Here is a 27,928-nt window from a genome sequence, read left to right as displayed (position 1 = left end):
GAATTGGATTTGACTGTTTCTGACCTCCTAGACAAGCATTAGCAGATTAAGATAGGCAAATATTTTAAGTAATGATGCTTTGCTCTGAGAAGTGCCTGAGAGTATGGTGCATTCCTACAAGTCCTGTATAGTGATGAGTAAAGTAGCATCTGCTGCATCTGTTGGGCATTACTACTTACTGTAGCTCCCTATCTGTCTGATTTTTATTGTTGCTGGCGATCTGGAGTCTTTACTGTGAACGACTATTGAGGCAGGAAGGAGGCTTCTGTTCTCACTATACATATTCTAGAGCTTCTCTGTCTGCCCCTTTTTTTTTTTTTAAAAGGAAGTTTAAACATTGCACTTGTACTTGCAGCTGGGGTACAGGCTGAGACCTGCATCATATGGCCATTTTGGTACTTGCGAGTACCAAGCTTCTCTAGTAACATGAGGTTCTCACCTCCCAGGGATGCTGAAATCTGGTATGTGCAAGATGGCACGTGTTAGTATTCAGGGGTCATCTGTATGTGGAGACCAACTGGTTATATAGGACAGCATGTCCAAGCAATCAGTATGTTTAAAGCAGCTTCCCTAGTTAATGAGTTGATGGCTCATACTTCTTTAAATGGAGTGACTGTCTGAAAAGGGTTAGGGTGAGTTTATATTGCTTTTCTACCTATTAATTTGAGAAGTATAAAAACTCTAAAATCCACTTCATGGACTGAGGGTAATGAGTTTCTCACAGTGTGTAAAGGAACTTACTTAAATGGTCAGAAAACTGATAATATCATGAACTATGTTCAGAAAGCATGTTTATAGTTGTCATTTCTAACTGTTGTATTGAGAATCAGTCAGTTGACTCAAGTTCTGCACTAAAGATTCTGCTTAAGGTCCTATACTTCCTGAATAATCATGGTATGGCAGAGCAGTGAAAATTGTCCAAAACAGCATTGGGTATGTTAAGGAATTCTGGAAGAGACTTGGAAACAGATTCTATTGGACAGACTGCAGGAATATTCCAGCATGGGGTGAGTGTCAAACCCTGTGGGGGAAAAAAACTTAGAATAAGATTTTGTCCCTGAGCAAAATGAGCACTGAAGTGTAAGTTGCTAAAGTAATAGGACCTTTATAAAACTAAATGGACTTTTGTATGGGAACTGCTGAATCATGGCCTGAACCTCTGATTGACCACGTAAGGCAAACGAGTCAGCACTGGGAATGCAGGTGAAAGCAATTCACCTGTGCTACTGGAAGGGGTGGAGCCTGGCTCTACCTCTCCTAGACCCCATTTAAAAGCTGGCTACCACTGGGAAAGGATATCTTTTGGAGATCACTCCTCTTGGAGCCTACTCAGCAAGCCCAGGGCAAGGGTAAGCTTTCCATCCATTCTTCTTTAGTGTGATAATCTATGTAGCCTAACTTTCTTGTATATTTCTTAATTATAACATTTCATTGATTGTATATTCATTGATCATACAATGTTGCAGCTGTTAAGTTGTATAACTTTAGAATTAGAAATCAGTATTACTGCATAGTAGCAAAGCTTGCTTCAGGTGTCACTGCCAAAGGCAATAACAAAAATGGTAATACTTGACTGGAATGAACACTGCAGGCAGAAAGGGCTATGATACCAGCTTCTGCTGTTTGCCTTCTTCAGAACTGCCTTCTTGAAGGCTTCCAGGAAACTTAATACCCTTTGCAGAGAACTGGTCTGTGACATCTTTGACTCTTTTGCATTGTACAGGGGTTTACATAAATTCTCAGTAGCTGATGTTGTTTGAAAAGTAGCACTCAGAATGTGGAAGCTGGACATTATATGTGTTGTAAACAGTTAAACATGGGGAAAAAAAACTTCAGTGAAGTATGGGAGATCATAGCACCATCTGCTGGATGCATGAGTGATGTTTTCCCTGCAAAACTTTGTATTGTTGCTTTTTTTCCCTGTTTACTGAAAGGTTGATCAATTCCAGTTAATATATAACATGAACGCAGGTATAAATATATGCTCATTAAAAGGCTTCTAGGTGAGCTGACTTGGCTGTCCAGACCAGTCTTTGTTAGTGAAGGTACTACAGAAGAACAGGACTGCGAGTGTTGGATAGCTTTGTAGCCACTGGGCATTTTACTGTGCTGAATAATTCCAATGTGATGTTAAGTACTGGAAAAATATTCTTGCTGATTGTGCAGTTTTACTCATCTCTTTGCCTACAGTCACCATTTCCGTGGGGCAGATTTACACAGGAACAACTTTACAGAGGTGCAGGGCTGCAGTCTCCAATTTATCTGAGCAGAGAATATTAATACCAGCTCTCTATTTACAGGAAAACAAAGGTAAGGCTGTAAAAAGGAAGGGTGTTATGCTCTTCTCTTATCTGTCTGACTCTTGGCTGGGCCTACAAGGGCTACCCATGTATGCATGCTTGGCTCGTTTACTGCTTGCTCTTGTTTGGCACCCATGTTTTGTTCATCTGATATTTAGCTGTTATGGCTGAACAAGGCAGGAGCTCAACTCATTGCCTGCTGACCCAATGGTACATGTCCTTAAATTGTTGGGATTTTCTATGAACTTCTGCTTAGCCAAACTAGCTTCACCATGGTCTGGGGGGATCACCAGAAAGAGATCCTTCCCCAGCAGCAGTCAGCCTTTAAATGGGGTCTAAGAGAGGTGCAGCCAGGCTCCACTCCTGCACACACAGCTGAATTGCCTTCACCTGTGCTCTCATGGCTGACCAGGTCCTTTCCCCAGGTGCTCAGTAAGTTGGTTCAGGCTGTGATTTAACACTTCCCATACACTTGGAAAGCACAGGCTTTGGTTTAACAATGAGTTTACATGGAGCAAATAAATTAAAACATTTTTCCATAAGTTTATTCTATAGACCACTTTCAAAAACACTGTGATCTTGACCTGGAAGCAATGTGAAGTAGAAGTAACACAGCTGATCTAGATAAAGAATGCAAGTTTGTTCACTTTGTTAAAGTATTAGTTTAAAAATATTACTTTTTTAAAATTTTTATCTCAATTTGTTCGATTAAGATAGAGTTGATCAAGGTGTTCAAGATGCTTTTATGCATCAGGAGTCAGTCTGATTCAATGTCCTCATAATTCACAAATCATGCAGAGGATTTAGATCACTCTGAAGGATCTGCTTAGACTGCTCAGAAAAGCTTAGTGGTGGGTGGTTCTGACTGCAGTCCCTTGCTATCTTACTCATACCACTCCATTTTGTGATGCTAGATTCTGACAAACCCTGCATGGTAAGGCATGTTTTTTTAATATTTTAAATATTCATTATTCCATTAATTTTGCATATCCTTAGAGATTCTGAGATTTCTTGAACTGCTTAAAATGCATGCCAATGGAATGTGCCAGCTGATGCTGACATGTTGGTACATGGTGGCCTCATTCTATCTGGGCAGGCTTGTGTTCTTCTCAATCATGGGGACAACCCACAGAGTTCTTATGTTTCATCCCTTCTGAACAATGAGGCAACAAACACAACTAAACAGCTGCTTTTGTCATCCTTACTGTGCGGTGCGTTTGAATCGTGAGACCTGTTGATCCCCCAGGGTATCATCACAGAAAGAGGAAGTAAATTCCTTTATGAGTAACTACATAATCTATGTAAACTTTATAATCTATATAAACTTTAAGAGTAACTATATAATCTATATAGTTATAGCCTATTGCAGCAAATTTGACCAATGGCAAAAGAAAGAAAGTGCCAAATACATTATCAATTTCAAATAACATTCAGTTATTAGGAAGATACTTAAGGAAGTATTTGTGCAGAGACACCTCCGTGTTCTGCTTGTGAATGTGTGTTCTGCAGTGGTCAATTGGAATTCACTGATGTGCACAGGATGACCAGCTTTGGTAATGTCTGAGTCCACAAGCAATGTATATGAATAGTATTTGAGGAAGAAGCCTTTGAAGGCTGCTGATTCTGTCTACAAATAAATAAAACCACTAAATGTCAATATGAAGCAGCATCTTTAGATGACTGTTCTATTGTTCTCTTGGATAGTGAGTAAATAGAAGAAGAAATCTGATCTCTTTACTGTACAAAATTATAGCTAGTTCCTGAGATTCAAGATATATAAGGGAATTAAATTTCATGTTAAGAACTAATTAAAAGACAGAATAATTAAAAAAAAAAAAACACATAAATAATAATTAGGGAGTGCTAGATTTACTTAGTTTTAAATTGATAGGAAACGATGCTGTATTACATTGCCTACTCTGTGAAAGTGTTCCTGTATGACACGACAGGTGATTCAGTCATCAAGTGGAAAATATTAATATTTAAGATGATTCATCTCATTTTCTTAATGCCTTATAGTTCCACAACCATCTACGTGCAAATACAGCAGAGTTAGCAGGAGGCTGCTGTCACCTTGAAGCAAGTGCTCACCAACAGCTGATTAGCATTATGTGCTCCAAAGGTAAAACAGGTTCAGCTACTCTGCCCTCATTAGGAAGAGTGGAGAGAGCTGCAGCAATAAGTACTCCTCCAATTCCTTCCTGTAATTTGATTAACATGGAAGAGCTTTAATGGAATAAAGGAACACGTTTAGTGGGAAAATATTGGTGTTAGGCAGGTGGTTGGATTGGATGATCTTGGAGGTCTTTCCAACCTCAGTGAGCCCATGATTCTATGATCTCTGCCATTAAGAGACCTTAATGGCAGAGAAGAAAGATTCTGAAAATAAATACACTTAACGTTAACGTTAAAACAAAATGAATCTGAAAATAAGAACTTGATATTTGTTCAGTAGCAAGGGATCTGCAATGGGGCAGTCTTTTCTTCCATATAAATTAATAGACACCAATGCAGTAGGGAGGCTAATATATCCAGATATATGCAGGATTCTGAGAGAGGATTGGGTACTTCGGGTAAGACAGCTATTCTGGAAGCAGTGCATCAATTCACAAGCTTGGTCTGTCAGTCATTTTCTCAGATTCACCAATCTTCTGAGAGTTGTCAAGATTGGCATGGGAAAAACTTGCATCTTAGTATTAACAGGAAATGCACCAAATGCAAAGCAACACACCCTGTAAACCCCTTCCTTCAGATCTTAAAGTGGCGCATATTAGCTGGAAAACATCCATTTATCTTTCAGTTTAAAGATGAAAAATTCTGTTTTCACAGTACTCTGAATTTGAGAGCTTGATCCCACTAAATCTGTTACCCAGTTTAGGGTCCAATTACCAGTCACAGGGATGAATGAAATATCCAGATAAAATGACACTGTGCTGAGATAATTCAAAAGGAATCAGCCACACTACTTCAAGCTGACATTATTTTTTTATACTATAAATGTGACTCCTTGCAAATTAGCTGTTTATGGGGAAAATGTGCTCTTTCTTCTCTCTTGCAGGCTTCCTATGAAGCCTCAGCAAAGTGCGATATCTAACATCTCTGTAGAGTATTTCCTTCCTAGCTAAGAAGGAGCAAGTTTAGGTAGATAACAGGTGTGTTTACCTGTTGCTGGAGACACTGCATGCTTCTGAAGAATCTGAGACATCCATGGTGCCATTGCATTCAGCTGAAATCATTCATGTAAGATACTAAAGGGAGAGTTTTGACTTTGTATCCTTATGCCCGCTATGCTTCCAAGCTAGACTCTTCTAGATGAATTCTTTTTGTACTTACTGTGTTGGGAATAGAGACATATCCTGCCTCTAGCAACACTTTTAACAGTAAGTTTTCTTTTGCCCCAACAGTATATGATCAGATAGATGAAAGCAGGCCTATGGCAAGTTAGGAAACTAAATACTGATATTATGAATATATTTTTTCTTCTCTAAATGTGATGGGAAAACTGAGTGCATCTTATTATGCCATTATCTTCTGCTTTTGATTGCTTGCCATAAATTATCTGCAAAATTTGTATTGCAAAATTGTGCTTCTCAGGTTCCGTTGCGGAAATCCACCTGTTCAGCTGGTTTCCCATAGGTGTAAGCAGGAAAAAATGTAATCCTAATCTGTACAGAACTAAGGGAGTGAGATGCCCTGGGAATGTGAGGGGCATGTGAGGAAAAAGTGTTCTGGTTTCTGTGTGTGTGGTTTTTTTTTTTTTGTTTGTTTGTTTTAATTCAGGACACTGACCTATGGCATGAAAGATTCATACATTTGCTCATCAAAAGGTTTCCTTGTGTTCTGATAAAGGGGCATGACAAAGGACATGGGCATTGTATTTTTCCCATGTAGAAAGGAAAATAATGGCATCTCTGTATTTTCAGTGCTTTGTTATGGAAGTTTCTATGTAGTTTCATGTAATGGATTAAGGTAAAGGATCTTCACCTGTGCCCACTGTGTCAGTCCCAGTGTGCAGCAAATAATCAAAGAATCATGATGTTGTGCAAATGGATGGGAAAAAAAGGAGGAGCTGCAGTCACCACAAGGCCTCCCTCAGTTGCCTCTGCTCTGGGCTGAACCAACCCAGGGACCTTAGCTGCTCCTCACACCTTGTTTTCTGGACTCTTTGCTATCTTTGTATGCCTCCTTTGGATCCTCTCTCATAGTTTCATGTCCTTCTTATATTGTGGCACCCAAACTTGCATGTGGTACTCAACATGTGGCTGCACAGAGCAATGCAACCCCTTCCCTTGCTTGGTGGCAGTGCTGAGCCTGATGCATCCCAATGTATGGTTGGCCCTTTTGGCTGCATAACATCATCCTTGTGGCAGAAAGTAATTTTCTTCTTTTCACTGGACGTGTTTTGATATTTTTGTTTCTGTATCTCAAAGGCATCCTTGCAGTTGGCCACACAATTCTGTTCAGTTTCCTAATTTTTAGGATTAAGAACAATCTGCTGAAGGCAGGGGAAGGAAAGCCAGAGTCCTGAAGGGGTCTGACTGCTGATCAGTTGGGTGGGATCACACACAGAAAAAATGCTTCAGAAAAAGCAGAAAAGCAAAGCCAGTGATGTTACTCATTTTGAGTGCAGGAGTCTTGTCAGCTGTGGGATCTATAATTAAGATGTGATTTTCTTCCCTCTGAAGTGCACTGAATGGATACTAACTTTATGCATCTTCATGAATTACATCAAATATTTCAACAAAAATTCTGGAACTTGTATGAGGATTTAAGCATTTGGAATGTACGATTAATGACTTATATCCAAAACTGTCATTCACTTAGAGGCTATGAGCTATGAAAACATCACTTCTAAATGTTCGGATGCCTATAATACAGAAAAATGTAAAGCCATTGCTGTTTTTCAAGCCATGTCAAGGCATGTGTTGCACTTCTCTTGGAAGGCCTTTGAACATATGGGAAATCTTTCCTCTGCTCAGAAAGGCTGTCACAAAGGGGGACAGAATGCTTATTTGTAGGCAAAATATTTAATGTTTAGACTGTAAACCCTGCTGGAACAAGTAAGGCTGCTTTTCCTGCTGATGTTGCCATTAAGTTTATTGCATCTCATCCAAAGTGCCTGACTTTGCCTTGATCTACTTCACTCATTAGCAGATTCAGAGCCAACATGCAGGCATTTAACAAGGTACCCAAATATGAACTGGTTTTCTAACCAAAGACAACAGCCTTGTAATTATCTGCCTGTGCTTTTGCCGGGATGTTATCACATCAATCACAAAACAGGCTGTTGATAGTATGATGTGCACAGCATATCGCTGGTGCAGAGGCTCAGTTTAACACACACACCTGCTCTGGGCTCTGGCAGTATTTATTTTACCCTTGATATAAACAGCAGTACTTTGATAGAAGAGATGTGCTATGAAATACCTCGTACTCCTCCTTAAGTAAGTTACAACCACACAGACCTCCCAACAGAAACATCAGCTACCCTAGGATGCAAGTTTTGTTTACATGTTTATACATAATGCATTTATATGTATATATATATACATGTATGAACAGTTAGTTTTGAGCTTTTTAAGAGCAAATTGTTTAAGATAAGTACCTCTCCACTTGCTTTGGTTCACTCCAACAACAGAATGGCAGCAATGGAAATACACAGGCTTTATTCAAAGGCTGCTGCTTGTGGCCTTTGATGCCAGCCAGGATGAAAGTCAGTGAACTGTCCCAGTGTTAACTCCTTGGTACTCCCAGGGGCGCATTGCACACCACCCTTCAGGCCTTCACCTCCTGTCTGTTCTGGCTCCTGGGCCCTGCAGAATGTTTTCTCCTGGGAGAAGGCAGTATGAAGAATGCATAGAAGATGTACTGCATGGTTAGCATCAATTTAATGCTGCAAACTCAAAGCCAGTGTCTGACTGTAGTTGCTGCATAACTGCTGTGTGAGTGATCTATGGGTAAGAACCTCACCTGCATGGAGAGCTTTAATCACCCCTGAAAGAATGCTGTTGTGGTTTGTCTAAGCAAAGCTGCCTGAAGGATATTAAGACTGGCAGAACCTCCTGCTGTCACTTCAGCATGATTAACATTTGAAAATACTTCTGCTTAACTGTTAAATGAATTTACAATCTTAGTCTTGAAAAAATAGGAAGTCTTCTATTCTACCGTTTAATACACTGTACTGGAGAAGGTGCTAGATGAATTTTTTTTTATTTATTTATTCTTCCCCAGCCTGTCATATAAACTCTGCATGGTCAGAGATCTGTTGCTGAACCAGAAAAATGCGGTGAGAAGGCTCCATGTTACTAACTGCTGTTTTAGTGTTGTAAGCCTTGGTGGCCCTGCTCCTGAAAGGTGCCGAGCATCACTGCTTCGCATGCAGCACAGCCTACAGCCACCAACCTTTGTGAAGCATTGTGTGAGCTGTTGCCTGGTATATAATCAATGAACATAAAGATGTTATAATTATGAAATAAACCAGAAAGTTTGGCTAAGCAGGTTATAATGCAATTTCACAGCTCTGTCTGATAAGTTTGTAGCAGAGAGTGCTGCCTAACTTGTAGTCCCAGATTTTGGCATCAGTTATGAGTATCTCAAGAGACAACGTCTGAAAATTCTACTCAAACTGCAGCGTGATGCAGGCAAGAGTGAGGAGGTAGAAGGGCTTGCTGCTGCTGCACTGGGAGCAGAAGCAGAAATGCTTGGTGGTGACTGGTATTTTGGGGAGTTGTGTGAAGGAGCTTCTCCTTTCTGGATTTATGCTACTAGGAGAAGGGGATAATTTAAATTTCATGAAGGTGATATACTGAGAAATGACTGAAATAATACTGGCTGCAATAATTACCAGGTACCACAGATTGTGATATTACAATATCATTCTCCTTCTCCTGAAATATACCTTCCAGAAATGAAAAAGAGCCAGCTGGAGCTAGAGGTAATTGCTTGTGGAGGGGCAGGTAGTGGTGAAACCCATTATATCATTTCTCTGCCAATGAAGTATATCTCCTAACAGTATACTTACATATTTGCTCTCTCAAACTTAGTATTATTACAAACTTAGTAATTACTTACGATACTTTTAAACCAAGATGACAATTAAGGCATGCTACTTCTGCTGAATTGCTTCTGAAATGAAGTTACTCATATTTGCATCAACACTTTGTAACTGAGGCTGCTTCCCTGAGGTGTAGTAAAAACTCAAAGTGGGAGACCATCTCTGACCTGGATAGCTTACCTTTTCAAAGGACAAGATGGATAAAGACATTGGTTCTCCTTCACTTCAATCTGCCTTTTAATTCTCTAAATTTTCTGTAAGCTACTTCCTTTTGCTTGAAGACTTGCCAGGGAGAAGGTGTCCATGTCAGCACTTAGCTAAACTATTCAAATTGAGTTATCTTTCCTGCAGTTATCTTTCCAGCCTTTCTTGCAGTTAAGAAGCTACTGTCACAGTGCTTTTATGAAGGAGATAAAGCTGCCTGCATATAAAAAGCTTCTAAACAATGTTGTCAATGTTTATGGTACTCCATAAACGATATAATGACTATCAAACAGTAAATCTCTTACCCTGTGGACTCTAAACCTTGTCCCAAGTTATAAGGTATAAAATAAGGAGCAATTAGCAATGAAATAATAAGTTATAAAGTAATCATCACTCCTTTTTGTTCCCACAATCATGTTATTTTCCTGTAGTATAATGATAAGTACACTACAAATTTAGTTGACCTATTTCTAATCTTATGCTTACTATTGTAATGCAAGTAAAACTCCAACAAGCAACAGATATAAAGTTAGGGTAAAGGAAGGCAAGATTTATGCAAAAATAAAAAGTATTTAATATTCCCCCAAATTTTGCATTTCATTTGCAAATGGGTTTTATATATTGAATGAAGAAGAAATACATAAATGAAAATGTCTGCCTAAGGCTATGAGGCATGACCTCTCTTGTAAGACTTGTTAATACAAGGTATTAATAATTGAATACTTCAAAATGGACAGCGAACGTAAGGATAGAGCTTGTCTACAGACACAAGCACCTAAAATGAGGAGTCTGCTACAAGTTCAGAGGCTCTTTTGTAAGGAAGAACTGGCTGCAAAATGATGATGGTACTACCCACATCTGAGAGGATATTATTTGCATGCCAAGTGTCATCCCAGAGAGTTGGTAAACAGTGTTTGTGTATATTGCATTTTTCCTTTTGGTGCTCACTGTGTTCTAAAGAGCATTATGAACCCTTATAATAATAGGCTCAGCCTTACATGCTATTGCATGTAGTTCAGTATCTCCTGTAGTTCTTTCATATTAACCTTTTTGTTATGAAAGAGGAGAAGGCAGCTCAGTTATCTTCCCGAGAAGGATCTCCTTAAACCAGTGTTTATCTGATTGCAAACTCAGTTGATATCAGAAAAAAAATCTTAGATAAATATTAAGTTTTCCTCCATGGGCAAAGAGTGAAATATTACTCCCTGGAAGAAGATCTTCCCTTTAGGAGAAATGTACACTTTTATTTGCCAGTTTTCAAACTGAAGCAGCAAACAAAAGCCATCTCTTTTCTCTCCGTCCTCCAAAGCAGCTCTGTGAAGCAGGAACACTTATCAGCGTTGCTCAGGTGCTTTCTGATGCTGAGATTGCTGCTAGGATCCAATGCTTGCAGAGAGAAAAGGAGGAAGGGGAAGGGAAATTTTTTCCTGAATCACTATGTGAGTGAATTGGATTTCTTGCTTGGATTATTATATGGTAGAGGAACAGATTTAAACATCTAAACCAACAGTTAATCTTTAACTCTCAAGTACCCTTCATAACGACAGGACACTACCATGAACTGAGATTAACGCCCTTGCTCTGCACGTGGCAGAGGAGATCTTTTTTGGCTCAGAGTCTCATCACCAGCTATAAAGCTGCAAAACAAGAAAACAAAGAGGTAAGGGCTTTCTTCTTCACTATTATTGCAATATAGCAAACCAGAACCGATAAACAGAGGCTTGTTTTTTTCTCTGGGAGTCAGTGTGAGCAAAAAAGTGCAAGGATGACCATTGCTGTTCTCTGAAAAGCTCTCAAGGCAGCTCACATTCAATGCTTCTTCAGGGTTTCTGCTGGAGGCTGCAGCCTCATCTGGCAGCAAGTGCCAGGGTCACCTCTGCTCCCCGCCAAACAGCATCCTTGCTGTTATGCAGCTCTCTGGACTTGATGCCGTTTCTTTAACCATCTCCACACAGTCAGGCTTTGTGAGGGTACTCATGTCCAGATCTGCGTGGCTCCATGTTGTTACACCTCTAGTGGCTGCATGAGGTCTGTCCTTGGCCTGCAGAGCTGTGCTTCACCGCCTCGCAGAGCCTCACCCAGCTGGAGAGGCCTCTGGTCCTTGGCTGCCTGCTTCCATTAAAGAGGGAGCACTTCTTTCTGAATATCATGAAAGGAAGTTAAATGACGGTGATTTGATAGAGGGAGTATTCCTCTCAAGGGAGCCTGCCACCATCAATAAACTCTTACCGCCACACACGTTTTTTTACTTCTTTTCACATCAAATTTTATTTTTATTATTTGAAAACTAGGTGGTTTCTGCCTTTATTTTTTCTGTAGCTTGGTTGTAAAATGTTCAGTTCTCATCCGTAATCTCTGCAGCTCCCCAGTCAAATGCTGCATCTCAGCATCTCTGGGAGGAATCACCTAAGATAAACGTGCCAAGAATGGGGAGAATGGTGGAAAAGCACATTCAGGAGTTCTCAAATCTTTGTAAACTTAGCTGGTCTTTTATCACATACACATCCAAGTTAAAGAATCAGCTTGGATTTCTTGTTAAATCATCCTTTAAGGGCAATCAAGTTTTCTTTTAACATACTAAAAGAGATGGAAGGAAATGAGACACGCGGTGTTCTCACTGCAAAGAAACACAGGAAGAGAAACTGCGCGACTGTCAGAAATTATTTCTAAAAATAGTCATATTGCACTTTCCTATAGGGCAGCAACTGCTCTTTAAAATGAGAACAAGTCAAACACACTTGAAATTGAACACTGAAGTCTTTGTTTGATGTTCCTTCTTTTGCAGGCTTTATCATCCTTTCAGGTTGTTTTTCCCTCCTTGCAACACTGAGCTGTTTCAGCCTTGCCTGAAATCTTTCTACTCCATTATCAAACCGACCTTCTTTTTGCACAAGCTTTCCCAGACACTGTCCAAACACTTTCTGTCAGCCTTGTTTGTGCATGAGCAATGCGTGGATGAGAAGCCCCATCTGCTGCTCCCTGTTTCCCTGAAGTGCAGCACAACATTTCTGCTACCTAATTTCTTGTTTGAGTGTTCGGTGTGCTCTGCTGCTTTGGAGGACTGTGTAAGTATCTCCTTGCATTCAATTTCTGAACTTTGCCATTGTTTAATGCTTATCTCTTTAAAGAAAATCTTATGACATTCTATAAACTTTTAGTGAAGGTTGTCTCTGAAAAACCTCGCAATTATCTCACTTGTTTCTAGAATGTTTTGCTTGCTTGAAGGAGTTTTTTCTTTTTCCTTCCGCAGGGTTTTAGAATCCTTCTTTCATTTTCTTAAGTGGTTAGAAGCTAATAAGACATGACTTGAAAATGTATGTCTCTTGTCTGCATCTCTTCCAGGTCATTCATATGTACCATATAAAGAAGGAGATAACCTCACCATACTATAAGTCTCCAATGTAAAAGCCCTCCTGTGATACTGACTTTTGTGTAATATTAAAAGAACTGCGTTTCTTCAAGTCACCCAAAGCTGCCAAATATATATACTCATCTATTTTTTTTACAGTGAAAATGCATGCAATTCAGAAAGATGGAATGCATGAACAGAAAGAGGGAAAACTATGGATGATGGAGAAATCAGTACTTGTTCATTGTATGAATGTGGTTACTTTAACAACTATATTGTAACCTGTGTTCTGATCTTCCTTGTTCAAGTGCAACATACCCAAAAGGTATTTTTTTTAGGTAGCTGAAACTAGAAAAGCCTGTTTTGTTTTACAGAATAAGGTTCAATCAGGACACATTCATTGCAAGTACTTACCCTGTCAAGGTCTAGAAACAACAAACTAGAAAGAACGAATGAAATGTATATGAAACTGAGGAGGATTTGTGACAACATGAAGGTAATCTGCTCCTGGTTCAAGTGAGGTGGTGCAAAATCATGCAGACAGAGCTGTTACAAACTGCATAAAGATTGCCTCTATGCCTGTCTCTTGCCTAACATTTATCATCCCCCAGTACTTTGGGCTTCTTTCAGACACAGCCTGCAGCATCACAGCCCAAATAACCTCTGTATCCATCCAGGCAGCACCCTGGAAAGTGTCAGAATTTCACTTTTGTCAGTAAACCTTGTTCATCAGGGAAGAGCCACCACCGCCCCCACATGGGATCCCCAGCCTTGTCTTCTCTGCATCTGGGAAATCCTGCTGGTGGTATGTGTGATTATGCTTGTTCTCTATAAAATGGACTTCAGTTGCCAAATTTTTGCAGCCTTTTGCACAGCCAAAGGCTGGAAGAAATAGCCAGACTGGGCTTTTGAAGTTTGGGATGCTAGTTGAGAAACTTCTGTTATTAAGTCATCCCTACTGAAGATCCATCCAAAGATGTCTATAATAACTTTACCTACTAAAGTCCAAATCCTCATTCTCCACTACATTTTTGTTGCTAAATCCTAAAAGCTTGTCTCCTCTTAAATGTCTTGAATGTTTTCATGCTTGCTTGAAAAATCCCTTTTGTTTTATGCCAAATTGTTGCTTCTGTGATGGACGATAGTAGTATTTGAAGATGATGGTTGGTTAGGTCCACCTGCTGGAGGCAAGGTTTGCCTTCTCATAAAGAAAACAGCGTGGGAAGAATGTGCCTCTTTGACCATCGTTTGATTTTTGTTTTTTCTTATGATGGGTTGATGGCTGGACAAGATGATCTTAGCGGTCTTTTCAGGCCTTAATGGTTTTATGATATTTTCCTTCAAATCTTATCACTTAAATTATATTTCACACTTAACATCTCCATCCTAAAATTGCCCTGGGTTTGGATTTTTCTTGTCTCAATCAACAGGCGACCTCTGTAGCTGTGCTTTGCAGCTCTAATGTATTGCAGAACTGGCATTTGGTCTCTGGCAATACCAGTGCTGCCAGTGTCAGCAGGAATGAGGAACCGGACAGTGGTGATTACATGTAGTGTCTCAAAGCTTCTCAAGTTTTTACTTCAAAGAATGGCTTGTGTCACTGGTAATGTGTAAGAAACTGTGCTTGAAAGGAGGATTTGAAAAATGGTGCCTGGACTTCATATGTTAGGGATCTCTATGTTCAGTTTTCAACTTCAAGATCTGTTCTTTACCAAATTCCTAGAAGGCACGGCTGAAGCAGTGTTTCAGAGATTATTTTCAAAGCTGTTTTGTCTAGTTTGTCTCTACAGGAAAACAAATCTGTAGTTTTTACAGGTAAATGTGCTTTGACAAAGGGACAAAGAGCTCCCTGTTTAAAAACAGGTCTTGCAGGCTTTTAGGTCAATACTGAAATTACAGAAGCAGTTTTTAGTTATCATTATCTTGGAGGTTTGCTTTCTCTAGTTTGATTTTAAAGATCAAGATTGCAAACACTTTGAAGTAATTAAGGTCTAGGAGATGAACTAACTGAAAATCTTGACTGGAGTTAGTCTGGTTATTTTAGGAAAAAAAAAAGTGAAGTTTTTGTGTTTTGTTGTTGCCGTTTCCTTTGCTGGTTTGAAGTGTCACTGCAGTAACAATGGCTATGCCTGTTGCTGGAAACACATCAGGCTACTTAGTACTACTATGCCTCAGCTGACTGTTGTTCTCCAGGTGGGATAACCCCAGCTCTTCTTTCCACTCTCCTACTCCCCTTCCCTTCTTTCCCTCTTCTGTTCTCCACACAGGTTTCCAATACTCCTCTGTTGGAAAAAAACATACTTTAAAGTATTATTATTGCTATAGATCATCATTTTATGATGCATCTGAGTTAAGGAATTATGGCTGGACCTGCATAGAGTCAATGTGCGGGGTCTTGACCTTGGGATTCATCCCATCACCCAGCCCAACACAGCAGCTATTCCGAATTTAGCCTCACTGTATATATTACTTCGTTAACACCTATTCAAGAATCTACAGTAAGAACTTCAAAGAAACAAGAAAATAAAACTTCAGAAAGAAAGAAAAACACTTTTAATAATTACATTTTTAAAATCATCACTCATCTCAGGAAAAACAAGATGCAGAGAGGTTTGCAAGCACTAAATGAATTCTGCACTTACCAAGTGTCTCAGTATATCTGCTGTTGTTGTTCACCTACAGCAGCTATTAGTTATCTGTGCTGGGGCTGTTATTCCTTATTCATGTGAAAAACAGAGTGTGTGTCAGGGAACCTATTTTCCTCCTTTTCTGGAAATGAAGAAAAGGAAAGATGACTCCCCTGGGCAGCTGCCGTGTGCTGGTGTTTGCAAGCCTTCCCCTGCGGCTGTCTTTGCAGAATGTGCAGCGTGCAGCTGTGCATTGAAAACTGATGCAGCGAGAATTTCTTTGGAAAATACTTCCCATGATTTCCTTCCAAAGCAGAAATTGCAAAGCACAAAGCTGTTTACTCTTTGGTCATTTTTTTTTTCACTATTTTTTTTTTTCTTTTGGAAGATTGATTATGAATGATTGCAGATTTTATGTGATAAAATAACTCAGATATCCTTTCTCCTGGTTTGGAGGACCTAAAGAAGGTTCAGTATTCTGCACAGTTGTCTGTGGTTCATAGTGCAGAAAAGAAGTGCACGTTACAGGATTTTTCTACTCCTTAATTTTATCTTTCACTTTCAGATAGTGCCCACCTCAGCCTTGTGCTGCTCTTTAAGGCAAGAATGTCCTTGTCATCCATATCAGTGCTGGAGACTGAGATCTTCAACTACATTGATGCACATCAAAGTGACTTCATTGAGGTAGGAATTGTACTGCTAGGAAACAGTTGAGGGGCAGCACTAATGTACTGGAGGCTCACGTTCCACATGACAGATAAGTGTTTGCCATTTAGAGAGCAGTAGGTTTCAGGTCTGGAGTTGGGTATGCCACCTTTGTGCCACAAAGCAAAGTTGCAAAAAGACAATCGATGCCGGGGACTCTCCAGGTGGAAGAGGTATTTGCATGGACATTTGCAGACCGGGCTTGGGCAGAGAGGCTCCACTGAATCAAAATGTACCAGAATAGGAGAAGTGACCAGACCTCACAGCTCCTACTGCTAATGCCAGGGAGCGTTGCAGAGACGGGTTGGCATGGGGCTCTAATGATTTGCTGGGGGCCAAGGCTGGTGAGTGCATTTTAAGCATAAGAAAGGCAATCCTGGCTCATGGCGAATCTTTACCAGTTGGAAAACATACAGCTTCCGTCATATTGCTGACAGGATGGAAAGGAAAACATATTCCAGTGTGATGCTTTCACATACGAAGATTAAATCACCACACATTCCTAGGTTTTAGACCAACCAGCTTATTGAGCTGTTCTTTTCTTCCTGTGCAGAATCTCAAGGAATGGGTGGCTGTGGAAAGTGATTCTGTGCAACCAGACCTGAGGAAAGAAGTTGTACGAATGATGTCATTGGCAGCAGCCAGGCTTGCAGCTTTGGGAGCCACTGTTAATTCAGTAAGCCTGGGGTCACAGCAGGTGCATGTCCATTCCTTGTATTTAAAATGTCATATTTGTGCATGTGTCATGTTTTACCCATTAATTGTAGGACAGAAAGAAAAGGAAAAAGGTCTGAATTTTTACCATGGTTTATTTTAACTTTCTTCTTGATGATGTACCACAGTTAATGCATCAGCTCTTCACCAAAGTCTCCATACGAGGAAGCAACTTTTTCAAGGAAAATGTTACCAGAAATAGGACCTTAAGTGTCATCTTTGTTTTTTGAGGGGCTCAATGATTCTTGGAAAACAACAGGTAAGGGTTAGCCTCTGAGAAATGTTTATCTCCAGTTTACTCATCTCATTGAGGCTGTGGCTCTTTCCTGCCCCAAGCTGCTGGCTTTCTGTGCTCAGAGGAATTCAAAACTCATGACCAGGGATTCACTTTTCCTTCCTATGAGGCTCCCGGGAAGGTCAGTGAACCTCTCAACTCAAGAATCTTGCGGCACAGCAATATTTTATTACTATCAGGCCATGTCACTTACTAGTCAAAATGAATGCATTTAAAATTAAAACCTGAGCACATGGCATGCAATTATGATTGCCAAGATATATATCAACAGCCTGTGTCAATAACAGTAGGGAATGCATTACCTGTTGTTGAAGCAGAGATCAGAGGCACATCTTTCTGCTTAGGGCCTTCTATTGCTGGGCAAGAAGTAGCTACATTTTAGTATTCAACAGATTTATGCAAATCAATATTACTGGTGAATTTGAGGAGATACGTGCATTCTTTTAGCTCTTATTTTTCACCCCTGTGAGATGTCCAGCCTCTCCTGGCCAAGATGTGGTGATCTGTTCTGCATAACTGTGAATTATAAAAGTAGTTTAGAGCCACAACCTGTTTTCAAAACATTACCAAATTTCTGCTGCCAGCAAAGTTTTATTCTGTTTCTTTATCTGAAGTTGCAATCCTCCTACCATCTGTCTGTTGAAAAATAAGTCCCCAAATTAGCTTCTGTGTAGCTTTTGACTATTTTAATGTCACAAGATATGCTTTTGTCAACACAGCATACAGTCAACTTTCTCTCCTTCAGTACTGAGAAGTACTAGTTTAGTAAAGAGTCCATTTATTGCAATAAAATATTAGAGAAGCTCCATAAAGTCCCAGCAGAACATGAAGGAAAAAAGTCTTAATCTCTCTAAGTGGGTTAGATTTCGATTCAAAATCCGATTTAAGGACTTGATCAAATCAACTGAATATGCAGAATTATTTGCAATGAGTTCTCCAGTTCTTATAATGTTTGCAAGTTTTCAAAGGTTGCTTTTATAATGTTGATCTACAGTTGCTGAATGGCCAGCACCTTCCACTGCCACCTGTCATTCTTGGGGAGCTTGGCAAGGATCCCCAAAACCTCACCGTCTGTTTCTATGGCCACGTGGATGTACAGCCTGCCAAAAAAGAAGATGGCTGGAAAACTGACCCTTTCACATTGACTGAAATCAATGGTGTGTACCCAATTATAACTCTTCTGTCATCATTTGAAATATGACTCTGAGATTTCCAGCAGGAGGATGTTCCCTATATTGTTAACTACAGCACAAGAACTTCTCCCATGGAATCTGATGGGACGAATCCAGCAACTTTACTTCTTGATACCACGCTGTGATTTGTGAGACTCATCACTGACTGCTTAATAATTGGTGTGGAAGAGCTACACGAGGTTAATGTCACTTTTTAGTGATCATTAGAAAGTCCACTTCTGCTTTAAGATTGGGTTGTTGGATCAGTCACTGTAATCCTTTAGCATCTCCTCCTGCCACACTGGAACTTAGGAGCATTTCATAGAACTGTAGAATCTTCTGAGCAGTTGGAAGAGACCCTTAAAGATCATCTAGTCCAAATCCCCTGCAATGACCAGGGACACCTACAGCTACATCAGGTTACTCAGAGTGTAAGTTCATCACGACATTGAACGTCACCAAGGATAAGGCTTCCAACACATCTATGGGCAAACTGTTCCAATGCCTCACCACCCTTATCTTAAAAAAACTTTCTCCTTACATCCAATCTAAATCTCTCCTCTTTTAGTTTGAAACTATTTCCCCTTGTCCTGTCATAACAGACCCTGCTAAAGAGTCTGTCCCCTTCTTATAGCCCCCTTTACATACTGAAAGGCCACTCTCAGGTCTCCCAGGAGCCTTCTCTTCTCCAGGCTGAACAGCCCCAAGCTCTTTTAGCCTGTCTTCATTGAGGAGGTGTTCCATCCCTTAGATCATGTCTGTGGCACTCCTCTGGACACACTCCAACAGGTCCATGTCTCTCCTGTACTGAGGACTCCACATCTGGACACTACTCCAGGTGAGGTCTCACCAGTGCAGAGTAGAGGGGCAGGATCACCTTCCTTGACCCACTGCCACACTTCTTTTGATACAGCCCAGGTTATGGTTGGCTTTCTGAACTGCGCGGGCACACTGCTTGCTCATGTCCAGTTTGCCATCCACCAGTGCCCCCAAGAACTTTTGGCGGGGCTCCATTCTATCCTTACACCCCCCACCTTATGTTGATAGTGGGAGTTGCCATGACCCAGCTGCAAGACCTTGCACTTGTCTTTGTTGAATCTCATGAGGTTCACCTGGTGCCACTGGATGGAAGAATATGAGTCCTCACTTGAGGTAGCAATCCTTGCAATCAGCTGAGCATGATAAGTTCACTGAAGGAAGACAAATGGTGGATGGTGAGTTAGAGGGTGAGAGAATTCAAGAACACCAGCATTCTGGTTCCTAGTCTTGTAGCCAGTAAGTCACTGTTTCCCATCTGCTGGGACTGGTTTCAAACAAGTTTAGTAAGGTAACCCTTTCACCTACAGTGGGGACTTCCACACATATTTACTGCTGTACGTGAAATTAAAATCTGTCCTATGTAGCTATACAGCTGATTGTTAAAAAATTATTCTGCAACTGTACTTGCAGTTCGCACTTCTGTGGTGGTGCTCATCTGTGCTCTTTTGCTGCTTGTCACCTATGCTGAAACTGCATCTTGTGCAAACTCTTCAGGCATATCTGGAGGGATCAAAGAGCTCCTTTAAACAGGCGTGGAAATAATAATGAAATAAACAAACAAACAAACAAAAGCCCCAGCATGTAGCAGAAACTGCTGTATGAAGTAAACAAAACAATCACAACAAAAACCAACATAGCATTTCACTGGTAAACAGCCACCACCTTAATTTAAACCCATCAACGAAATCCTGATTCTGTTGATAGCTCACTTGACATGCTGGTACAGCTTCTGTGGCAATAGAAATTTGCAGATTGCATTGATGAGACTAAATAAGTTTAAAATTGCTTGAAAGCTTTTTTCTTTTTTTTTTTTTTTTTCATTTAAGGCAATCTCTATGGGCGTGGAGCAACAGATAATAAAGGGCCTGTGTTGGCTTGGATAAATGCAGTGGAAACGTTTAGAGCCTTGAAAATAGTAGGTATCAGTGAGGACTTGGTTATTATTGTAGTATCTCTCTGGAGGAATGTATTTGCCTTCTTGTGACTTAGATAATATGTTTCAGTCCCAACAGTGTATGTGTATCTTGAAATACTAGCTTATTTCTAATGCCATTTATACTGCACTTATCCCCCTCCAGTATGAATGTGTACTTGACTATTTTTATTGTCAGTAGTCTGTAAGCAATGTAAAAATGGTCCTGCTGTCATTGTCCCGCAAAGGAGAATACTGTGCAGGAGACAGTGTCAAAAGCTTTTATCATATTGCTAACAGCTATGAGGTCATATTTAATAAGCAGACAAAAATAAATCTTTGTCATTACACCTTCCCCTAGAAAGCAGCACAGACCATCCGGCAATACTCATGAGTGGTTTGTTTCTGAATTTTTGTGGTTGTTTGATGAGCCGTTGGTGAACATATTCATTGCACAAGTTAATTTAAATCTAAGCATTTCTTCCTGAACTTAATTTGAGAATTGAATCAAACCAGAGAACATCCTTACAGCCTATAATCAGAAAATGAATTGAAATGGGAATCTGAGATCACGTTTGTTTCTCCTATAGGACAGGTCAGCACTTGTAACTCAATATTTCACAGAAGTTCTCCTAGTTACTCTTAGAAATGCATTCTTATGAGCTAACAGGGCTACAGGCTCATGAGGACAACTATCAGGGATTCGCCAAGAGCACTTTCACCACCAGGTGACTAACCTTCATCATGGGTAACATGCTGGGAAAACAGCAGCAGTGGAATTTTGCAAGTGATTCCAAGATGGGCACTAGTAGTGCAAGTTTAAGAGACCAGATATTTTCTGTGAAAATGCAATTGTTATTACCCACACTTTCCGAAGTCATCAATATTTAATATTACTGAGAGAAATCCCATGGCAACCCAAAAAGTTTTATGGAAATAGAAGTGAAAAGATATTTCTTAATGCATTGTTATTAAAAAAAAACAAACAAAAAACAAACAAAAAAAAAGAAAAACAGGTTTAGCAGGAAAACTGTATGTATGTATGTATCTACCAATGCATTTCTATTAAAACAATCCATATATTCCATGTCGTTCTCTTCTGAATATGTGTTGTAAGTCAGCCTGCTTTTGCCTTTTACAGATTCCTCTTTATTTTTGAAAGTGCTTGTTCCTTATCCAGACTTCTCTGATGTTCATTCAGGCTATGCCAGTAAACTTCAAGTTTGTTATTGAAGGCATGGAGGAAGCAGGGTCTCTGGGGCTGGAGAAGCTTCTTGAAGAAGAAAAACAGGGCTTTTTATCAGACGTTGATTACATTGTGATTTCAGACAACCTCTGGCTCAGCAAGAAGAAGCCTGCCCTTATATGTGGGACTCGAGGCAATGCCTGCTTCTCTGTGGAGGTGAGGGACGTGGGTTTGTGTGAAGTGGGTCCCTGATAGTGAGCAGTGATGTATCTGAGATCGCATCTGTCTCTGAATGCACAGAAAGGCTGAGAGCAAGTTGAGTATTTACAAATGCAGCTCTTCCTTCCATGCTTTTCATTGCTTGTGCAGATTTCCCTCCTTGTTTCAGTTGTTAGCCTTATTTGCTTTCATTAGTTTCTCCTCAGTTGTCATTTCTCCGCTTTTGATCTCTCCCCTATACCATTACTCTCCTTCTCCTGTTCCAGCTGTTTCTGATTGCCCCATCCTCACATCAGCCCTCTTCTGTAGTAGATGACTGCCCCTCCAAACCTATTCCTCCTGCTGCTTTTTTTTGCCCTTCTTCAGCAGGTATTGCTAAATGCAACATCACTGCCTAAAGACATTCAGTTCAGTTGGATCTCTGAGTTTAGAAGCAGTGCAAAATTTTTTTAACCATTGGCGGAAGCAAATAATGGTGCACTGCATTATATTGAGCAGCCAGCGTGAGCTACTGTGAAGTGAAATTTCATTGCTGGAAACTTTAAGCATAAAAGAATTCAGAGAGAGGAATAAAGAACTAGACAACTAAAAAAAGATCTACATTAACCTTCATGTTTGAAAAAGAATGAAAATTTGTTTTTAACCAAAAGAACCTCAGTAGTTTTTATTCAATTCGTGCAAGTCTTGGTTAAGAAAAATGAGAACATTAAAACATCAAAAATGACCTCTGCCTGCTTCCAGACAGTTGGCTGTAATGAGGTTTAGAGAAGAATAAACAAGTTTGTTGCAGGAATATATTTTGCAATAAACCTGAGCGTGAAATCGTGTCTGGAAAAATAACCCATTTAATAAACCAAATGCCTTTCTCTGTTCTAAAGTTGTGTGATTCAAGAGAGCTCTGAATTCTTATTTGTTACAATCAGCAATTCAATTCAAACTTGGACATATGTTTTATAAATGTAGAATAAGGTTGTGCCTTTGTTATGAAGATTTTTGCACTTATTCTACAATGCTAAAAACTGCAATATGCAACATAGTTATGATGTATTTAATTTTACTGAAGTAAAGGAGGGAATGGAGAAGGATTCTTTCTTTCAAATACCTGTAAGTAGTATAGACAGCTGAATTTCTCTCTCCATTGGTTAACAACAGAGACCTATCTTCTCTTTACTAATAGCAGATTGTTCCTGACATGTTTCCCATTTTATGAATAGAAACATAATAGTTTTCTATTTGTGGCCTCGTTTGAAAAGGTGAGGCTACCAGTTTCTGAGGAAAATGAATACTCACAAAAGAATGAGGTGGGGACTACTGATATGTAAACTTTGTTTTTGGCACAGGTAGAAGGTGGTGACAAGGATCTTCACTCTGGAACTTTTGGAGGCATCATTCACGAGCCGCTGACTGACCTGATAGCTCTGCTGGGTAATAACATGCACCGTTGCAAGAGTAGCTGGGGAACAGTAACTAGCCATCAACCCAATGAAGATCAGTGCTATGTTTAATTGACCTGTGTAGGGCAAGTCCAACAGAAGCATGATTCCTAGGTTTCCAAAGCTCAGCATAGCTCATACCTCAGAGCAGCTGAGGAAGGGAATGTCCCTTGTAAGAGCAGACATATGTCTGCTATGCTTTCAGTCTAATATTCATCTGTTAATTTAGGATGGGTTAGGTCTGTGGGCAATCTGAATATGTATGCAAGTAGCAGTGCCCAATCTAATGCTGATTTGTTTCTGAGTGGGATGATGCTCTCATGCATGCAGTTGGGCTGACCCACTACACCCTGCAAACAAATACCAGCTCAGTGCTTTTCTTACTAAACATGAAAATGCATCAAGTGAGGCAACTTGATGGATGCAAACAGTTAGAGTAGTTGTTTGTTAGAGTTATTCATTTCATTAACTCAAAAGAGTTAATTAAAAGGGAAAAGGACTTGCAATTGCCAAGTAGAAGAAAGAAGTCCTACTTTTACTGATATCTTCATTTTCTTTTGTAGACAGCCTTGTAGATCCCACAGGTCATATTCGGATCCCTGGAATCTATGATGCTGTCGCTGCCCTGACAGATGAGGATAAGAAATTGTGTGAATCTACTGAATATGATATAGAGGAACACAAAAATAATAGTGGAGTGAAAAAACTCCTTTACAGCACCAAGGTAAACATAAATGCATAGCAGAAATAATTTAAATTACACATTCATAGTGTTTATGGATAAAGCCAAACTGAAAGATATTTTCTGCCAAAGGGAAACTAAAAATAAGGGAACATAGAGCACCAAAAAATAAACAAAATTAATCTGTGGAAAATGAAAGCTTCAGGGTAAAGCAATCAAAAATATGAAAAATCAATGAAAAAGAATAATGCAAACTAAACAGTTTGGTTATAAGCCACTTTGCCAGAATTAAAAAATACATTCTAAATAAAAATTACAGATAAGGGCTGGCTTAGAAAGATCTCTCTGCACAGAGGGTGGTGACACACTGGAACAGGTTGCCCAAGGAGGCTGTGGATGCCCCATCCCTGGAGGCATTCAAGGCCAGGCTGGATGTGGCTCTGGGCAGCCTGGTCTGGTGGTTGGTGACCCTGCACATAGCAGGGGGTTGAAACTAGATGAGCATTGTGGCCCTTTCCAACCCAGGCCATTCTATGATTCTGTGATTTTATGACTTGCAGCTGGGAAAAGGGGTATTTAATATTTTTATCACTAATGTAATTATATCAATATTAGCTTTTATTTCTGTGAAAAAGCTTCTGAAATGGCCTAAGCTAGACTGTAGTAACTGGTCTTCTATAAGTATAATTAACAGTAAATAAGTTTTGATGCTTTTCCTAGATGTGGATGAAATAGTGGAAATTGCATGTATGCATAAATCTCCAGTCTCAGAAAGCTGGAGTACAAAGACAGAGAGGCACTCTGGAGTTCTGCACTCAATCCAGTTCACACAGTTACTAGGAACAAAAAAAAAGAAAAAAAAAGAAAAAAAGGAGGAAAAAAAGAAAAAAAAGATGTCCTATCACTCCTCTCCTCTTTAGAATGAGCACTTTTTTATTTATTTATTTTTTTCCCCTTATCTCCTCCAGGAAAAGACATCATACCAGTTACTGAACATTATCCCTTTTCCACTCACCACTTGGGTCATTAGTACAATTTCTCTCTTGTGTTATCTGAATTCGGTCTGGCTGAACTGGTCGCAGGTTTCTTCTGTACAAGTACTGAGATACACAGACGGTCAGATCAGTTGTTCTGCTGTAACTTGGCACTAAAAAATTCACTGCCAAAATATTTTTAATTGTGCTTCAACTTTCTTATTTTGTATGAAAGGCTTTTCTCATCTAAATGTTTCTAAACGGAAACAAATGTAGACTGGAAGGAAGTAGAAGTATTTTTTGAAATGAAAAGATAGCATCAGTTTAAGTTACAAACCAAACATCTTGAGAGCTCTGTGTTCTAAATGTACCAGGTGGATGGAAAAAGTGTGCTAATTCAGTTTGGTTCTACCAATTGTGCACAGCTCCAGTGTCATCCCTTCTATTTTTTATCTTATTTTTTGAAGGAAGAAATACTTCTACACCTGTGGCATTATCCTTCTCTCTCTATTCATGGGATTGAAGGAGCTTTTCATGAACCAGGAATTAAAACAGTAATTCCAGCAAAAGTCATAGGGAAATTCTCAATCCGCCAAGTCCCCAACATGGATCTTTCAGATGTGAAACAACAGGTAAGAAGCTAAAGCCAGGTACTTTCTATTGTGTAAGCTAAGTCCTCATAGCACCTCACATCTTTACAACCTCCATAGTAAACTGAATGAATGTTTCTTGCATTTAGCTGTTTACAAGGGTAGTTTCAAGAAGATGAAAGATGCTAGATGGAAAGTGTTTGCCCTGCAGGTGGTGGACCATTTGGAGAATGTATTTGCCAAGAGGAACAGTCCAAACAAACTGAAGGTGTCCATGCCCCTGGGTGCCAAACCTTGGGTCGCTGATGTTAATGATCCACTATATAAAGCAGCAAAAAGGGCAATAAGAACAGGTATGTCTCTTCTTTTTCAGTTTTTGATATATCTGCAAGTCTGCAGGGGAAATGTGCTCATCCACAAAGAAAAAGGACCGTGCTATACTCACCATAATGAACCTCACTGATTTTGACAGAACAACTCAGTCACAAAGCCTTTCATATCTTGCTGAGTTGGTCTGCATTTGCTAGGACCAGCCAAAAAAGCTTGTTTAGTTCTTTCATGTACTCATACAGAGATGGAACAGTAAAGTGCAACTGATTTGTTAAGTCAATTGACTGTGCTCTCATAACAATTTCTACTCAAGCTATTCATGTTTGAGCAGAATGTAGGTATTTGGTAGTAGAAGAAAGCATCTTTTATTTCAGTTAACAATTAATTCATTCTTTGCATGTGTTTCAGTTTTTGGAGAAGATCCAGATTTCATTCGGGATGGTTCAACAATTCCTATTGCCAGAATCTTTCAGACTATAACACAGAAAAGAGTGATAATGTTTCCAATTGGAGCAGCTGATGATGGAGAACACTCCCAGAATGAGAAAATAAGCAGGTTTCTTTCATTTGTTCATTTCCGCTGTAAGAAAAAGCAAGGACAAACAGAGAAATTTGCAGTCATCACAGGCACGAAGGAGGACTTAGGACACAATATTTTTCTCATCCTTGCAGAGGTGGTTTTCCTCATAGCCTTCTCCTGAACCAGAATAATCAATGATGAAAGACAGAGTTAAGGGGGTGACAGACTAGTTTTGCTTGTTAAACTTGTGCTAATACATGGGTGATTTTTTTAATAATACTAAGAAACTTTTGTTGGTTCTTTTTGGTGGGCATCCTCACAGATTTCCCTGAGATACTCAAAACTTGGAGTAGGCCACTAGCTGAAAAGCTGATTGATCTGAGGACTTTATTCTCTTTCCTTTTTCACAGACACAACTATATTGAAGGAGCAAAAGTGTTTGCAGCCTTTTTCCTGGAGATATCAAAGCTACATGAGCAGTCGCATGAAACTTCAAACCCAAGGACCAAAGACTGGTAGACCCTCACAACCAAATTATTTAAGCACATTTTAGTTCTTACGCTTTGTAATCACTTCCACTGATCTAGAAAAACACATAAATCACATGTTCAACGGGCCTGAATGCGAGGAAAAATAAATACTGTGCTATTTTTTGGTATATTGCTGTATGGGAACTGCTGAGTCACGGCCTGAACCTGATTGATCACCTGAGGCGAGCAATGAGTCAGCCATGGGAGCACAGGTGAAGGCAATTCACCTGGGCTGCCGGAAGGGGTGGAACCTGGCTCACCTCTCCTAGACCCATTTAGGAGCTGACTGCCAGTGGGAAAGGATCTCTTCTGGAGATCCCTCCTCTGGAGATTTGCGGTGAGCCCAGGACACGGGTAAGCACTTTATCTATTCTCTTTTTGTTATTATAATCTGCTTAGACAGACTGTCTGGTTTATTTCGTAATTATAACATCTTTATGTTCATTGATTATACAATCACTAAATGATATGTATTTGTTATTCAGTCAATATAATGAACTTATCCCTGATGCTATGAAACAGTTACACATAATTCATTTCTACAAAGTGGAGCGTGCTACGTTTCAAATTTCAGACCAAAGGGAATTTTGACATTTATTTTATTAAAACTGCTTTATTTCTCTTCTATAGTATTCTAATGTTGATGCTGTTTACCTCATATTTCAGTTTCTGAATTCATGCGATTCATACCACTTGTTTCCTTCTGCCTATATACAGAATCTCACTATGAGCCTTTCTGAATAAAGATTACATTGTTATGTTCACCTTGTCCTTTGCAGAAGATTCTTAAATAGGAAGAGCCACACAGTCAGCTGAATTTGATTCAAAGACTTGCCTATGAACATTTATTTCTGAGAATAATTGTTACAGTGAATAAGTATTTCTGAGTTCTGTTTTTCCCCCATTTAGTTCAAATTTTTTTCTTCTTGCGCTGTGAGCACGCTATTAAGAATCACTACGTAATGTGTTTCTTTAACACTGTGTTCCTTTTTGCACAGTAGCAACAAAGTTTTTTTGTAAATGTGCTTTGGCCAAAGTCAGCCATCAGAAGGATGTCTTTTTCCACCAAATCAGCAATTATTAGTGGCTTAAA

General features: G+C 39.7%; 1 protein-coding gene across 5 annotated transcripts; it reads left to right on the top strand.

The window, feature by feature from the left end:
- Positions 1 to 1,265: 1,265 nt before the first annotated feature.
- LOC128091189 (beta-Ala-His dipeptidase-like) lies at positions 1,266 to 27,599 on the top strand. 5 transcript variants are annotated; one of them, XM_052704199.1, is made up of 13 exons: positions 1,266 to 1,349; positions 2,191 to 2,310; positions 16,100 to 16,218; positions 16,793 to 16,936; positions 18,243 to 18,405; positions 20,286 to 20,374; positions 21,573 to 21,773; positions 23,117 to 23,201; positions 23,773 to 23,933; positions 25,333 to 25,497; positions 25,667 to 25,808; positions 26,194 to 26,341; positions 26,716 to 27,599. In XM_052704199.1, exons 3-13 carry the CDS (start codon positions 16,141 to 16,143, stop codon positions 26,822 to 26,824), a joined length of 1,485 nt encoding a protein of 494 aa, XP_052560159.1. In that variant the 5' UTR covers positions 1,266 to 1,349; positions 2,191 to 2,310; positions 16,100 to 16,140; the 3' UTR covers positions 26,825 to 27,599. The 5 variants fall into 5 exon arrangements, with proteins under 5 accessions (XP_052560159.1, XP_052560162.1, XP_052560158.1 ...); XM_052704198.1 differs by lacking the exon at positions 1,266 to 1,349 and adding an exon at positions 1,515 to 2,064 and having other exon boundaries at positions 2,189 to 2,310; positions 16,793 to 16,915; XM_052704197.1 differs by lacking the exon at positions 1,266 to 1,349 and adding an exon at positions 1,517 to 2,064 and having other exon boundaries at positions 2,189 to 2,310.
- The last annotated feature ends 329 nt before the right edge of the window (positions 27,600 to 27,928 follow it).

This window comes from Tympanuchus pallidicinctus, unplaced genomic scaffold (assembly GCF_026119805.1).
Source record: "Tympanuchus pallidicinctus isolate F22 unplaced genomic scaffold, pur_lepc_1.0 scaffold5, whole genome shotgun sequence".
Taxonomy (NCBI): Eukaryota; Metazoa; Chordata; class Aves; order Galliformes; family Phasianidae; genus Tympanuchus; species Tympanuchus pallidicinctus.
This window is presented reverse-complemented; position numbering and strand designations above follow the sequence as displayed.

What these genes read in the sequence shown, in the direction of transcription:
- LOC128091189 (XM_052704197.1), top strand. Translation starts at nt 1,982, where the DNA reads ATGCTCATTAAAAGGCTTCTAGGTGAGCTGACTTGGCTGTCCAGACCA. An exon ending in AACTCCTTTACAGCACCAAG is followed by an intron (nt 23,934 to 25,332) that starts GTAAACATAAAT and finishes TATTTTTTGAAG; the next exon opens with GAAGAAATACTTCTACACCT. An exon ending in AAAAAGGGCAATAAGAACAG is followed by an intron (nt 25,809 to 26,193) that starts GTATGTCTCTTC and finishes CATGTGTTTCAG; the next exon opens with TTTTTGGAGAAGATCCAGAT.